At 56.9% G+C, this 15,756-nt stretch overlaps 1 protein-coding gene across 1 annotated transcript; it reads left to right on the forward strand.

Annotated features, from left to right (window-relative positions):
* Positions 1-339: 339 nt before the first annotated feature.
* LOC142924358 (uncharacterized) lies at positions 340-15,756 on the forward strand. Its single transcript, XM_076066697.1, has 4 exons — positions 340-789; positions 5,750-6,688; positions 13,871-13,936; positions 15,652-15,756. The coding sequence occupies exons 1-4, from the start codon at positions 430-432 to the stop codon at positions 15,754-15,756; spliced, it is 1,470 nt and encodes a 489-aa protein (XP_075922812.1). The 5' UTR covers positions 340-429.

Genomic DNA, 15,756 nt, shown 5'->3' on the forward strand with positions numbered 1-15,756 from the left:
GTAGTCGTAGTGATAGAGCAGTGACGTGAACGTGGAACAGTAACTATGATAGTGAGAGTAGTCGTAGTGATAGAGTGACGTGAACGTGGAACAGTAACTATGGTAGTGGGAGTAGTCGTAGTGATAGAGGAGTGACGTGAACGTGGAACAGTAACTATGGTAGTGGGAGTAGTCGTAGTGATAGAGTGACGTGAACGTGGAACAGTAACCATGGTAGTGAGAGTAGTCGTAGTGATAGAGTGACGTGAACGTGGAACAGTAACTATGGTAGTGAGAGTAGTCGTAGTGATAGAGGAGTGACGTGAACGTGGAACAGTAACTATGGTAGTGGGAGTAGTCGTAGTGATAGAGTGACGTGAACGTGGAACAGTAACCATGGTAGTGAGAGTAGTCGTAGTGATAGAGTGACGTGAACGTGGAACAGTAACCATGGTGGGTGTTTGTGTGACCCCAATTATCCCGCCGTGCCGTCCACCCCACGCAGACGCCTCGGACCTCCGGGACGAGTTCGCCACCCAGGCGAAGGATCGCTCGCGGGGCCGGGATCGGGGAGGCCGCGAGCGGAACAAGGAGCGAGACAGGGGGAGGGGCGCGAGGGGGGGCCGCAGGAACGGAGCCCACGACGCGAGAGGGGGGCGTCGGGAGGACGAGGAGGACGAGGAGGAGGAGGGTGGCGGGGAGCTCGAGGGGGGGCTGGAGGGGGGGCTGGGAGCGGAGAGCGAAGATTTCCCCGAGGAGGTGGGCGAGGACGAGGCGGGGACCCGCGTGGGACTTCTCGCCGTCGACCAGGTGAGCGGGACACGTGACGGGGGCGGGTAAAGCGAGGAGACGCAGGCTGCAGGGCTCGTGGCGGTGTGGTGACGATGGTAGTGACGATGGTAGCTCGTGGCGGGGTAGTGATGATGGTAGCTCGTGGTGGGGTAGTGATGATGGTAGCTCGTGGCGGGGTGGTGATGATGGTAGCTCGTGGTGGGGTAGTGACGATGGTAGCTCGTGGTGGGGTGGTGACGATGGTAGCTCGTGGTGGGGTAGTGACGATGGTAGCTCGTGGTGGGGTAGTGATGATGGTAGCTCGTGGCGGGGTGGTGATGATGGTAGCTCGTGGCGGGGTAGTGACGATGGTAGTGACAATGGTAGCTCGTGGTGGGGTAGTGATGATGGTAGCTCGTGGCGGGGTGGTGACGATGGTAGTGATGATGGTAGCTCGTGGCGGGGTGGTGACGATGGTAGCTCGTGGCGGGGTGGTGACGATGGTAGCTCGTGGTGGGGTGGTGACGATGGTAACTCGTGGCAGGGAGGTGACGATGGTAGCTCGTGGTGGGGTGGTGACGATGGTAGCCTGTGGCAGGGTGGTGACGATGGTAGCTCGTGGTGGGGTGGTGACGATGGTAGCTCGTGGCAGGGAGGTGACGATGGTAGCTCGTGGCAGGGTAGTGACGATGGTAGCTCGTGGTGGGGTAGTGATGATGGTAGCTCGTGGCGGGGTGGTGACGATAGTAGTGACGATGGTAGCTCGTGGCGGGGTGGTGACGATGGTAGCTCGTGGTGGGGTGGTGACGATGGTAGCTCGTGGCGGGGTGGTGACGATGGTAGTGACGATGGTAGCTCGTGGCGGGGTGGTGACGATGGTAGCTCGTGGTGGGGTGGTGACGATGGTAGCTCGTGGCGGAGTGGTGACGATGGTAGTGACGATGGTAGCTCGTGGCGGGGTGGTGACGATGGTAGCTCGTGGCGGGGTAGTGACGATGGTAGCTCGTGGCGGGGTGGTGACGATGGTAGCTCGTTGCAGGGTAGTGACGATGGTAGCTCGTTGTGGGGTGGTGACGATGGTAGCTCGTGGCAGGGTAGTGACGATGGTAGCTCGTGGCAGGGTGGTGACGATGGTAGCTCGTGGTGGGGTGGTGACGATGGTAGCTCGTGGCAGGGTAGTGACGATGGTAGCCTGTGGCAGGGTGGTGACGATGGTAGCTCGTGGTGGTGTGGTGATGATGGTAGCTCGTGGTGGGGTAGTGACGATGGTAGCTCGTGGTGGGGTAGTGACGATGGTAGCTCGTGGGGGGTGGTGACAAGGGTAGCTCGTGGCAGGGTGGTGACGATGGTAGCTCGTGGGGGGTGGTGACGATGGTAGCTCGTGGCAGGGTAGTGACGATGGTAGCTCGTGGCAGGGTAGTGACGATGGTAGCTCGTGGGGGGTGGTGACAAGGGTAGCTCGTGGCAGGGTGGTGACGATGGTAGCTCGTGGCAGGGTGGTGACGATGGCAGCACTCGCAGCTCTGTGGCGATCCACTGCTGCTGCTGACCTGAAGGCTCTCCCAAGCCGTGTTGGTCATCGGGGAGGTGGGGGGGGGCATTTGACCATACTTCACCATGCTAGCCTCGTACAGATTGGTGCAGAGAGGTGCGGTAAGGAGGGTCGTGGAAGATGAGGGGTGTGTGGGGGAGAGTACGAGGGGAGGGGGAAGTCAGCAGGAATACCGTCTACTCCTCGGGCTTTACGGGATTCCAGTGTTTGGATCGCTTGCTTGAGGTCATCAAGTCCAGGCTCACTATCAAGGTCATGCGGCATCTCACGCTGGGGCCGTTATCTCGTGCTCGATCTGAGACTGTACCAAGCTGATTCAGTAAAACCTGCAAAGTAGTGTCATCTCTCCACCTCTCAAGGAGTTCCCGACTCTAAGTCATCAGGCATTCGCCATCTCCACTTTCAAGAGGGGTCTCTGTACGAGTATCTGGGACATAGCCTTCCTCAAGTGCATGATAACATTGTTTAAATATCGGCGTGGACCTGGGTAATTCTGTATTCGTGCTGCTTTCTTGTGCCACCGTTTATTTTCAAATCTTCTTTAAGACTTTTTTTCTCTTCTGGATGGTGGAGCGTATTGTTTGATGCGCCAATTTCCAACTATCGATCTGATGGCCCTGCCCTAGGGTGTTGTGAGCTGAAGATCTTGCGCCCAGGAGCTCGTTGATCAGCGAGTTGTCCTCATCAAACCAAGTCCTCGTGTCTTGTACTTCAAACGCCGAGGCAATTGATGAGACATTGCAGACAGCGTCCTTGAAAGTATTCCAACGTTATCCTAAGGTCTTTGCTTTCGCGATCTCGGTTTCTTAAAGATTGCTCAAGATTCTGTTGGGGAGTGAGAGTCGGACCTTTGGAACCTTCAGCTTGCTTACGTTGAGTTTCTTCGGCAGACGTGGCACAACCTTACACTTCGGCGTGTTGATGTGAAAGTCGATCTTTGACCTTACGAGACAATGGTCAGTGTCACCGATCGCTCTCTCGCCACTCGCGTTGATGTACATGTCTTTGAAATCACTTTGTCGTGTAAGCTTCGTCTTTCGTATCGCTGATGTCGATGGCTAATGTCGATGGCTGATGTCGATGCAGAGCCACAACTGTAATGTCACATTCAGGCGGCCAAGCCGGATAGCCGCGTGAGGAGCAGCGGAGTTAGTGCATCACGGCTGTGCTGTCTCCTTCGTACTCGCGGAGCGGGGCATCGCGTCGTTACGTGTTGCACGGTCTGCTCTGGGTGGTCACAGTCGCACATTGCGGATATTCTAATTCTCCACGTGTGCATCATCAGCTATCCGCGTCTACTGCCATGGTTTGTGCAGTGGATGCGATTTAGCGTGGGCCGTGAGCTTCGTGGAAGATCAAACCCAGGGATCTTCTGTCGTGTAATTTCATCATCTATCGAGTGCCAATGTGTTGACCTCGGGTGCATCCAGGTAGTTTTGCGATGGTTAGGAAGCCGATGGAAAGTTTGAGAGATTGAGAGACCATGCACTGAGCACAGCCCCAGGAGGAGATGGCCACATTAAACTTGGCATCACACTGCGCCTGCAGATGGCACCAGGTCAGGTGTCAGGTTCAGTCTTCACCCTGGCTTTGAACTGCTCTAGTCACAGGACCTTCTTGTCAGTTCTACGAGCATAAAATGTGGCCAAGTTCTTGATAGGACGTCTCCATTGTCGTTTCATGGCTATTCAAGGTTGGTGGTGTAATCAGAGACAGCCGTGATGTGTCGACTGCCCTTATGGGGGGAGGGCGCAGTTCCATGGGTCTCTCTAAACTCCCCTTGGGAAGTGATGGAAACATTCCGGCAAGGGAATTCTTCACGGCAACTTGCACCTCTCGGCTGCGGTTCTTCCATCATCCCTCGCTCTTTCTTGAGTCCACACAACGGGTACAGTCAGCCAGTTGTCGTCCTCTGAATAAACTCGCCCCATGCTCCCCCGCCCTCCCGCCAACCCACTCGGTTTGCCTGTCATCGGAATGTGGAATTTCCATAACTGACCGCAGCTTCAGTGCTTAATTCAGCAGGAAATCATTTTGGCATTTGACTCTGCCTCAAATAGAATCGTGACGGTGAATTGTGACGCTTCACTCAATTCGATTCTGCGATGGCAGCAGCCACGTGGTGCCAATGTCGAGGTCTCTGCGGCTGCTCGCCATGACGAGGGCGGCTTCAGCAGAGAGAGAGAGAGTTCGTGTCATGCCCTTGTGCCTCCTCGTCTGGTGAAGGAACGCAGGCGACACTGGGTTCTCTGTATTGTCCGCAGTTGAGGTTGCATGGCCACACCCGCACTACTGTGGCACGCGTCTTTAATTTGACATTGAAGAAGATGTGCGCATCTGTCTGGTGGCGATGTGCACATTCGGTTGATGGCTCCACCCGGTGGCTTCGAGGAGGTGGAGGAATGTCAAAGCCAGGAGTAGGTGCGGAAATGTTTGGGTCTCGGACGAGGCGTTTATTCTGGACGTCACGTGAGGTCATCCACACTTGAGCGATGGGGATCCGTGTACATGACCGGAGGGACAGCCTCGCACACTCGAGCCAACGAGGCGTGTATTCCGTCACGGTGGGGGCAGTAGTGAGGGTTGGTGGATCACCGCACCCATGGTATGCGCGTGGAGGAGGAGCAGGAGACTCTACGGGGGATCTGTATCCGTGTGTATGTACAGCGTGCGTGAGACGGAGCGACTAACTTGGTTCAAGTTCCGCGAGAGCGATGGACTGTGCAGAGAGATTGTGACGGCTTGAGATGGTGACTGATGCCTTCATCCAGCAGTGGATAAATTATGGCGGTGGTGTTAATGCCGCTCGCCAGCCTGCTGCCGATCCTAAGACAGCGGTCGCACGCTCGCATCGTCACCTCGCCTCGTTCGTCTCGCAGTTGGAAAAAAGACTCCACTCGTGCTACCGTGACACCCCCGAGAAACAAACACTCAGACCACCACCACCACCACCACGGGCCGCGTGTCTCCGCGACTCTGCAAGCCCCAAACGGGCCGCTCTGGAGACGAAGATTGACGCAACACTTCGTGGTGCCTTGCGCGGGCGTGGGGACACACGGAGCGGTGGGCGATAAGAGCCTCGGGTCTCCAACAGCACGGACCACGGATTCCTGATGGCAGTCCCACAGCCTCCCAACGCAAAGCGATTAGAAGCTAAGACAACAAACAGCACAACGCCTAAGACGACGAACTAAAGAATCTCCCAAGCCCACCGCGCCTGTCTGACCCCACCGACCCCTAGCGAGGCCGCCCCGCCACCATCGCCACCGTCGCACTGCCCTCGTCGGTGGCGTCTCGACCCTGCGGCACCCCCCCCCCCCTTGCCCCCCCCCCTCTCGCCGCGTCTGCTATCTCCCGGGGGGCGGCGCCGCAGACAGCAAGAGGGCTCGTGCTCGCGAGAACAACGCCGCCGTGTCTCTGACAGCGATTCCATCTGTGCGGGGTCAGGTGATGAACCCGACGGAGCCGGCGAGGGCGGCGGCCGCGGCGGACGACGACGACGAAGATGGAGAGACGAAGAAGACGAAGACGGCGCGCGCGGTGGGGGGCGGCCCCCTAGCACCGCGCGGGGACCCCCAGTTCCGCACCTTCCTTCTCATTGACCCACGCGGCGGAGACGGCCACGGGGGGCCCGCGGCGGGGGGCCCGTCCCACGGCCCTCCTCGCGGGGCCTACGTTGTGCAGGGGCTGCCGAGCGTGCGCGTCGTGGATGTGGACGCGATCGCGGGGGGCTCCGACGGGGACCCCCGCGGGGAGGAGGGGGCCGCCGCCGGGGGCTTCTACTTGGTCGAGGGCGGCAGCGGAGCAGCGGCAGCTGGCGATGGCCACGCGGGGCCGGCGGCGGCGTCCACGTGGGGGCAGCCGCAGCCGCCGCCGCTCTACTCCTCGTTGTCGTCGTCCGTGGATGCTGACGACGAGAGTGGGGGGCCCTGGGGGGCCCCGGCAGGTTACGGGGGTCGGCCCCGTGGCACGTGGCAGCAGCAGCATGAGGAGCATGAGGAGCAGCAGGAGGAGCAGGAGGAGCAGGAGCGCACGTGTGCGTGCGGAGCGCGGGGAGATGGCCCTGGGGAGGAGGAGGAGCGGCAGGAGGAGGTGGAGGAGGTCAGGATGGGGGAGATTCCTGACAACAGCCGCCTCAACACCCATAGCAACCTCGACACCCATAGCTGCCTCACCACCCATAGCAGCCTCAACAGCCATAGCAACCTCAACACCCATAGCTGCCTCAACACCCATAGCAGCCTCAACACCCATAGCAACGTCAACACCCATAGCAGCCTCAACACCCATAGCAACGTCAACACCCATAGCAGCCTCAACACCCATAGCTGCCTCACCACCCATCCCAGCCTCAACACCCATAGCTGCCTCAACACCCATAGCAACGTCAACACCCATAGCAGCCTCAACACCCATAGTAGCCTCAACAGCCATAGCAACGTCAACACCCATAGCAGCCTCAACACCCATAGCAACCTCAACACCCATAGCAGCCTCAACACCCATAGCAGCCTCAACAGCCATAGCAACCTCAACATCCATAGCTGCCTCAACACCCATAGCAGCCTCAACACCCATAGCAACGTCAACACCCATAGCAGCCTCAACACCCATAGCAACGTCAACACCCATAGCAGCCTCAACACCCATAGCTGCCTCACCACCCATCCCAGCCTCAACACCCATAGCTGCCTCAACACCCATAGCAACGTCAACACCCATAGCAGCCTCAACACCCATAGCAACCTCAACACCCATAGCAGCCTCAACACCCATAGCAACCTCAACACCCATAGCAGCCTCACAACCCATCCCAGCCTCAACACCCATAGCTGCCTCAACACCCATAGCAGCCTCAACACCCATAGCAGCCTCAACACCCATAGCAGCCTCAACACCCATAGCTGCCTCACCACCTATTCCAGCCTCAACACCCATAGCATCCTCAACACCCATAGCAACCTCAACACTCATAGCTGCCTCACCACCCATCCCAGCCTCAACACCCATAGCATCCTCAACACCCATATCAGCCTCAACACCCATAGCAGCCTCAACACCCATAGCAGCCTCAACACCCATAGCAACCTCAACACCCATAGCATCCTCAACACCCATAGCATCCTCAACACCCATATCAGCCTCAACACCCATAGCAGCCTCAACACCCATAGCATCTTCAACACCCATAGCAGCCTCAACACCCATAGCATCCTCAACACCCATAGCATCCTCAACACCCATAGCAGCCTCAACAGCCATAGCAGCCTCAACACCCATAGCATCCTCAACACCCATATCAGCCTCAAAACCCATAGCAGCCTCAACGCCCATAGCAGCCTCAACACCCATAGTTTTGTATACATTGACTCAATGTCATCCGCCCCATCACGTCCGTCTTTGTTTTTCCTCTTGCCACCCCCCCCCCCCTCTCGCTAATGGCTTCGCCACCTTCACCACAGAACCAGAGCCATATTCCTCAGTCAGCGCTCCAGGTCTGGTGTCACAAACTGTGCGTCACCCTCGTTCAACGCAGCAACGCCGCTACCCGCGACTCGGCCTGATGGGACGCGGCCATCAGCAAAATCATCGTCATGCCCCTGCTGCTGCTGCTGCTGCGAATTCACAGCAGCAGCAGTAGCAGCAGAGTTCAGTCCACACCGGCTTCTAAGCGACACTTAAGGGTCCCACCTCCATCTTACAGGCGCCTCCTCTTCCTTAGAGGCCCCACCTCTCTCGCCTGGCTTTGGAGCGACACTGAGCGTGGCTCTTGCGCCTTACTGTCACGGGGGGCATTTATGTCCCTTAACGCGTTACGTAGTGCATCAACATCATTATCGTTGTTGCTATATACATTTGTATTTCATCATATTATCAGCGTCCTTCTAAAACACCGGATGTAAAGCGCGTCACCCCTTGGGGTGGTGTTCTCGCTCAGTGTCCACCCAGATGCGTGGTGTTTCTCTCTCCGTGCGAGCTTGCATCCTGGTGGACTGGGGGCTACGTGGCGGGTTCCAGAGAGCAGTGCAGCCTGATACGTTCTTTCATTGTGCAGTACTTCTATGCTCCCGCGTCTATGCTCCCTGTCTTAACCAACTCACTATTTGCGGTGAAGTATGGTCAAGTAACCGCCCCACCACCCACAACCCACGCGGTGCGCGTGGGGAGGCCCCTCATCCAGCAGTGGAGTTACAATCGTCGCCTGCGCGCGTGCCGTGTTCATCGCGTGGTCTGTCTCGGACGCCCCGCGCCTCGCGCGCCTCCACCGCCGCCTCCTCGTTTATGTTTGTGGAGGTGGCGCGCCCGGCGGTGACAACGCGCGCCGCGCTCGTTGCAGAGGTTCGCGGGTTCGAGTCCGGCAGGCCGCCCCGGTCAATACTGCCGGAGCGTGGTATTAACCATGCCACTACTACGTGCCTCGTCGTCAAATAATCGACTCTCCCAATAAACGCGGCACATTTGCTCAACGTTGGCTCAACGATTCCAAACCACATGCCAACGTTGCCTCAACGTTGGTATGCTTACTGGACTGTGAGCGTAGGACCCAACGTAAGGCGTAGGGTTCAATTGAAGATTTATGAATCGGCCGATCACATCTTCATACGTAGAGGACCGCTGAGCTTGGGCAATTGTTGTTAGTGCCGGTTCATTCTGTCACGACTGCTGCTGCTGCTACCCGGCTCATCTGCGGTTCCTCCTCCTGGCGCCTCTGAGTCGTCCTCTCTTGCAGAGCGAGCGGAGTCTTCTGCATCGCGTTACATGTTGACATGAGTACACTTCGCCTATTTGTGATGTACCTTCACTCTGACTGAGCAGGCAATATACCTTGACATGTCTGTCCCTCGACGTGCAAAAGTATGTTTCTCACATCCCATCAGCCACACGGCCGTCCGTCTTGCAGTGCATTCTTTCAGCAGAATTGGTGCAACACAAGCAGAAACTCTGGACTGGTTTTGACATTCGGTGTCTCATCAGCAGAGTCGGGCTTTGCTTGAACCAATGCTGGCGAACTGTTAGATGTGGGTCCTGGTTCTGCACAAAATTATATTATAGATAATACAGAATAATCACCAGCGCCATGCAGCATATCACGACTAATATAAAGACGTAATAAAGACAACTCCTTCACGTATCTGTTCCTCCACGTGAACATTTCAAGCTTTTTTATAAGCATCCCATCAGCCACACACATGGCCTACGTTAAGGCGTATAATCTCAGCAGCACAACGCGAGACCAGTTCCGACATTCAGTGACCCATCAGCAGCATCGCCTGAACACGAGCGCAATTCTATAACCTACCTACAGTACCTACCTGCCTACCCACCTAACGTATCTCGCCTACCTAGCTACGTGCCTACCTACACACGCTGTGTGCTCCGTGCTCCTGCAGAGAGGCGGCGTGCGGTGGGGGACAGACCGCTTACGAGCGCGTGGGGCCTTGTGCTGCTGACTTCACGTTCGCAGGTCCCGGGGCTGTTTGGCACGATCAGGCGACTCATTCCAGGGCTTTTCCCTTTCAACAGGATCCTGGGACGGTCCAAGGGTAGGTGTGCCCTGGCGCATAATCACACCGTCTGACGGGGTCCATCGCGGGGGGACGGGGACGGGGGGTACCAGGGGGTGGTCCCAGGGTGGGGAGGGGGGTCCGCTGCAGGAATAGGAGAGAAGGCACTGGGAGACGACGTCTCTGTCTCTCGCAATGCCTTCGACACTGTCAGAGATTCATTGAACAGGTGTCGGTGTTCGCCAACCACCGATTATGTTATAATAGTTGGGTCGCAGCGCCACGCACTGGTAACTATCAGAATCTGAATATTTCTTTATACTGGAGGAATCCGATGACCTATGAAGATCTCCTTTTCACAGATGTCCAGTAGTATGTCAATGCGTGTCGTGCACCCCTCCTCCACCGACACGAGCCATATAAACAAAGAGTTGTCACGTGAACAAACATGTTAATGCGGTAATTATTATAGCTTCAGCACCACCAGTGTGTTGGACAGCGATCGTCGCACATTTATGGATTCGGTCGTGGAACGTTCGGCTGTGGTCGTTACGAAGAGCAGCATCGCCATGCAATCTCCATGGTTAGTATAACACGTAGGTTTTCGCGACCAATATCGCGTAAATATATCGATTTATTTACACGATCTAACCCTAGCAAACCCTTTATTATGGATGACATTGGTAGCAAAAGCCGACGTGTTATACTCACTAAATATTTACGCGATCTAACCCAAAAAAACCCTGTATTATAGATTATCCAGGGTTGTGGGAATCTCCCAATGTTGGCCCTTGAGCCATCTCAGGAATAGAACTCGAAACGTTTCGTCAGTCGCACGGTGGCCTTACAAGGAAAACAATCAGACTCTTTTTTTAGACGAATCCGATGAGCTATGAAGCTGTTTTTGGACAGGTGTCCAGTAGGGGCTGGGGGTGTCAGCGAGTTACAACAACAAACAATACAACAAGACGATGGGAGTGCAAACTCGAGAGACGTTAAGCAAGTCACTAACATAAATACAAATAAAGTTTATTAGAAGTACAAACTGCGTAAGTGCATCAAGTCCTGCTGATGTTTCAACACCCACGCTTGGGCAAGGCAGCAACATGACAACAATAGGCGACATTGCAGGCAATGGTCCCTCCTCATAACAGGACCACTGCCCAAAACGTTGGCGATTATGTATTGGTTGGGTTCCTCTGAGGGCCTCGCAGCGTCGCTGACGAACGCGTTGACTTCTTGTCGCTCGTGTTCCGCCGCCGACGCAGTGGCACCGATGCGTCGTGGTTAGTCTCATAAGAGGCTCAGCGAGCGTTGAGCCGCCAGCAACAAACAGCACTATGATTACAGTTGAGCGAGACTATTCTTGTTGTAAGTGCTTGGGGGAAAGAGCCGATGGTGGTGGTGATGGTGATAGCAGGAGGGGATTCCACAGTGAAGCAGTACAAGGAAATAATGAGAAAGAGAAGAGATTGTCACCTGTAGTGTGGTGGTCGTGCTGGTGCTGGTGGTGGTTGAACTCGGTGTGATGGATGAGATGAAACAGTCAGTGTCTGGTAGAGACCGAGTCCTCGACATGGGTGGAGGAATCAACGAGCGAAGTAGACAGGATCAGTAACCATGGCAGTCGTAGCGATAAAAGAGTGACAGGGAGGTGACTGGAGTGAGTCATCGAGTGCTCGAGTTGTCGGGTTTCTGTTTTGAGTAGCAGTTGCCATGTCGCTCTAACATTGCCCGTTTCTCACTCCGTATGTTCATATTCGCTTGCTTTTAACTATTCCTCAAGCTGATGGTGATGCTTGAGTGATTGATGATGGTGGTGATGATAGTGATGGAGTGTCAGTGATGGCGAGGTCACTTAGGTCCACGTGACTGTAACGTGTTTTGCCAGGCGCGGCTGTCCCGTGCGCCAGCGAGCCAGAGCTCTGGGAGGCGAGGGTTAGTGGATCACGTAGCGATTTGTGAATCTCAGAAGGCCCTTTGCCCTGCCAGGCGGCCACGAGATGTCAGTACAGCAAGTTGGTTTTGACGATGGTGAGGATTGTCGCTCGCATGTCTGTGATGTTGACACCGCTTGTAATGTTGACGGTGAGTTATTCTACATTATGTGTGCGTGCGTAGTGATATGGGGAGCGGTAGTGTAGTGGTGAGTGCGCTACGAACCCAGCGACCCGAGATCAATTCTCGCTCACGACCAATAACAACGGTGGCGAAAATTAGTACCGATGCTGGGTCTCCCCAAGGTCGACTCAGCCGTCAGTGAGTGTCTGGTGCGGTGTGTAAACATCAGCGCTGGATAGACAAAGATGGCCGGGGATGTCGCTGGCTACCCACCCCCTCGTGTGCCGTACCGGCTTTGGTTGGTGCTACTTGCTAACAGCACTTGACCCAGCGGTCTGTTAAGGCTACACGGGTCATCTTTGTCGTTGTGAAGTGACATCGCACGCGATGGTGTTGGTGTCTCGTTACGACCGACTCATTTGTATCGTTTGCATTTTCTCGTTCGCGTCTCATCACACCACCGTCTCATCACACCATCGTCTCATCACACCATCGTCTCATCACACCACCGTCTCATCACACCACCGTCTCATCACACCACCGTCTCATCAAACTACCGTCTCATCACACCATCGTCTCATCACACCATCGTCTCATCACACCACCGTCTCATCACACCACCGTCTCATCACACCACCATCTCATCACACCATCGTCTCATCACACCACCGTCTCATCACACCACCGTCTCATCACACCATCGTCTCATCACACCACCGTCTCATCACACCATTGTCTCATCATACCATCGTCTCATCACACCACCGTCTCATCATACCATCGTCTCATCACACCATCGTCTCATCACACCACCGTCTCATCACACCACCGTCTCATCATACCATCGTCTCATCACACCATCGTCTCATCACACCATCATCTCATCACACCATCGTCTCATCACACCACCGTCTCATCACACCACCGTCTCATCACACCACCGTCTCATCACACCACCGTCTCATCACACCACCGTCTCATCACACCACCGTCTCATCACACCACCGTCTCATCACACCACCGTCTCATCATACCACCGTCTCATCACACCACCGTCTCATCACACCATCGTCTCATCACACCACCGTCTCATCACACCATTGTCTCATCATACCATCGCGTTAGTCAGTTAGTTTGTTATTTTGGGCCGGTTTATACGAATGAGAATGTCAGTCCGTTCGCCTGGGTAACCAGTGCAGATGGAGACGTCTCGTTTGCCTAAAGCCACATTCCAAAATACATTCTCTGTCACTCGCACCAGCAGCCAGGCGGGGTTGATGGGACACGAGGAGACGGGAGTCGGCTGATCACAGTGTCTGATATGGGTGGTGGTGGTCGTGGCCGTCTGGTTGTGGTATAATTCCGTTCACTCCCACCTGCAACGCGTTCACGCACGATATTAACGATTAATCAATTAAGTTACAATATTTATCCTGGATGTGGTGGAGCGTGTAATCAATGCGTTGTTGCCTACTCATTTGTGCCGATGATGATGGTGGTGGTGATGATGACGTCATGCTGTGATGATGATGATGATGGTGGTGATGATGATGATGGTTATGCTTTTGCTATGCGACAATGGTGGTGATGATGATGGCGGTAATGATGTAGCGACTTGACGATGTTGATATTGATGATAATGGCATTGACCATGATGGTGATGATGATCATTATGTTGTGATATGATGATGATATTTTTGTTACGATGGTGATGATGATGGCGGTGATGTGACGTGATCTTGATGATATTGATGATGATGACGATGATTATGATAGTGTTGATGGTCATGTTATGACAAGGATGGTGATGATGGCGATGAAGGCGATGGTGGTGGTGGTGATGATGATGATGATTTCAATGGTGACGATGGTGATTCTGTTGTTTACAATGGCGATGGTAGTGACCACGATGGTGACGTCACGGTGATGATGGTGATGATGGTGTCGTGATGTGCCGATGGTGACGGGAGCGCCCGGTGTGTCTCTCTCTCTGTGGCCACAGATCCCCGCAGAGACGGTCACTGAGGAGGTGGACACTGCGCTCGCTCGCGCCGGCACCAGAGAGAAGGTAGGGCAGCAGGCAGCGGGCAGCAGGCAGCAGGCAGCAGGCAGCGGGCAGCAGGCAGCAGGCAGCAGGCAGCAGGCAGCGGGCAGCGGGCAGCGGGCAGAGGGCAGCAGGCAGCAGGCAGCAGGAAGCAGGCAGCGGGCAGCGGGCAGCAGGCAGCAGGCAGCAGGCAGCAGGCAGCGGGCAGCGGGCAGCGGGCAGCAGGCAGCAGGCAGCAGGCAGCGGGCAGCGGGCAGCGGGCAGAGGGCAGCAGGCAGCAGGCAGCAGGAAGCAGGCAGCGGGCAGCGGGCAGCAGGCAGCAGGCAGCAGGCAGCAGGCAGCGGGCAGCGGGCAGCGGGCAGAGGGCAGCAGGCAGCAGGCAGCAGGAAGCAGGCAGCGGGCAGCGGGCAGCAGGCAGCGGGCAGCAGGCAGCAGGCAGAGGGCAGCAGGCAGCGGGCAGTGGGCAGAGGGCAGCAGGCAGAGGGCAGCAGGCAGCAGGCAGAGGGCAGCAGGCAGAGGGCAGCAGGCAGCAGGCAGCGGGCAGCAGGCAGCAGGCAGCAGGCAGCAGGCAGAGGGCAGCAGGCAGCAGGCAGCGGGCAGCAGGCAGCGGGCAGCAGGCAGCAGGCAGAGGGCAGCGGGCAGCAGGCAGCAGGCAGCAGGCAGCAGGCAGCGGGCAGCGGGCAGCAGGCAGCGGGCAGCGGGCAGCAGGCAGCGGGCAGCAGGCAGCGGGCAGAGGGCAGCAGGCAGCGGGCAGCGGGCAGAGGGCAGCAGGCAGCAGGCAGCAGGCAGCAGGCAGCGGGCAGCGGGCAGAGGGCAGCAGGCAGCAGGCAGCAGGCAGAGGGCAGCAGGCAGCAGGCAGCGGGCAGCAGGCAGCGGGCAGCAGGCAGCAGGCAGAGGGCAGCGGGCAGCAGGCAGCAGGCAGCAGGCAGCAGGCAGCGGACAGCGGGCAGCAGGCAGCGGGCAGCAGGCAGCAGGCAGAGGGCAGCAGGCAGAGGGCAGCAGGCAGCAGGCAGCAGGCAGCGGGCAGAGGGCAGCAGGCAGAGGGCAGCAGGCAGCAGGCAGCAGGCAGAGGGCAGCAGGCAGAGGGCAGCAGGCAGAGGGCAGCAGGTAGCAGGCAGCAGGCAGAGGGCAGCAGGCAGAGGGCAGCAGGCAGAGGGCAGCAGACAGCGGGCAGCAGGCAGCAGGCAGAGGGCAGCAGGCAGAGGGCAGCAGACAGCGGGCAGCGGGCAGCAGGCAGCAGGCAGCAGGCAGCAGGCAGCGGGCAGCAGGCAGCGGGCAGCGGGCAGCAGGCAGCAGGCAGCAGGCAGCGTCGCTGTGTGGGGTGGACGGAGCGGTGGACCGCCCTTCATGGACGCTCGCTACTCGCTAACAGCTCTTGCCCCGACAATCTGTTGAGGCTACACGGGGGTCTCTTTGTCTTTGGTAGGGGTGGAGAGTAAGGTGTGGGTTGTCACGCGGGCCCGTGTGTCCGTGTGTGTGTGTGGGGAGCGATAGTGTCCCGCTCAAGGACAACATTGGTGACGATTATCTTAAACGGTTCTGGGCCTCCCCTAGGTGGATGCAGCCTCAAAATGAGTACCTGGTGTGGTGTGTAAATACCGCCACTAGAGAGACAAAGGCGGACGGGCGTGATACTGGCCCACCCCATTGCGTGCAGTTCCGGCCTTGGCAGGTGTCACTCGCGAGCAGCACTTCTCAAGGCTGCACGGGGGATCTTTGTCTTTGTGTGTGGATCACAGAGATCCAGCACCCGGCTCAAGAAGCCCGAGACGACGCCGGCGTCTCAGCGCAGAGTGCAGCGCCACGTCAACTCGGGCAGCCTCGACACCAAGCCCGCCAGCTAA

Source organism: Petromyzon marinus, chromosome 12, assembly GCF_048934315.1.
Source record: "Petromyzon marinus isolate PM22_M1 ecotype Great Lakes invasive population chromosome 12, UKy_Petmar_22M1.pri1.0, whole genome shotgun sequence".
In the NCBI taxonomy this organism is placed as follows: Eukaryota; Metazoa; Chordata; class Hyperoartia; order Petromyzontiformes; family Petromyzontidae; genus Petromyzon; species Petromyzon marinus.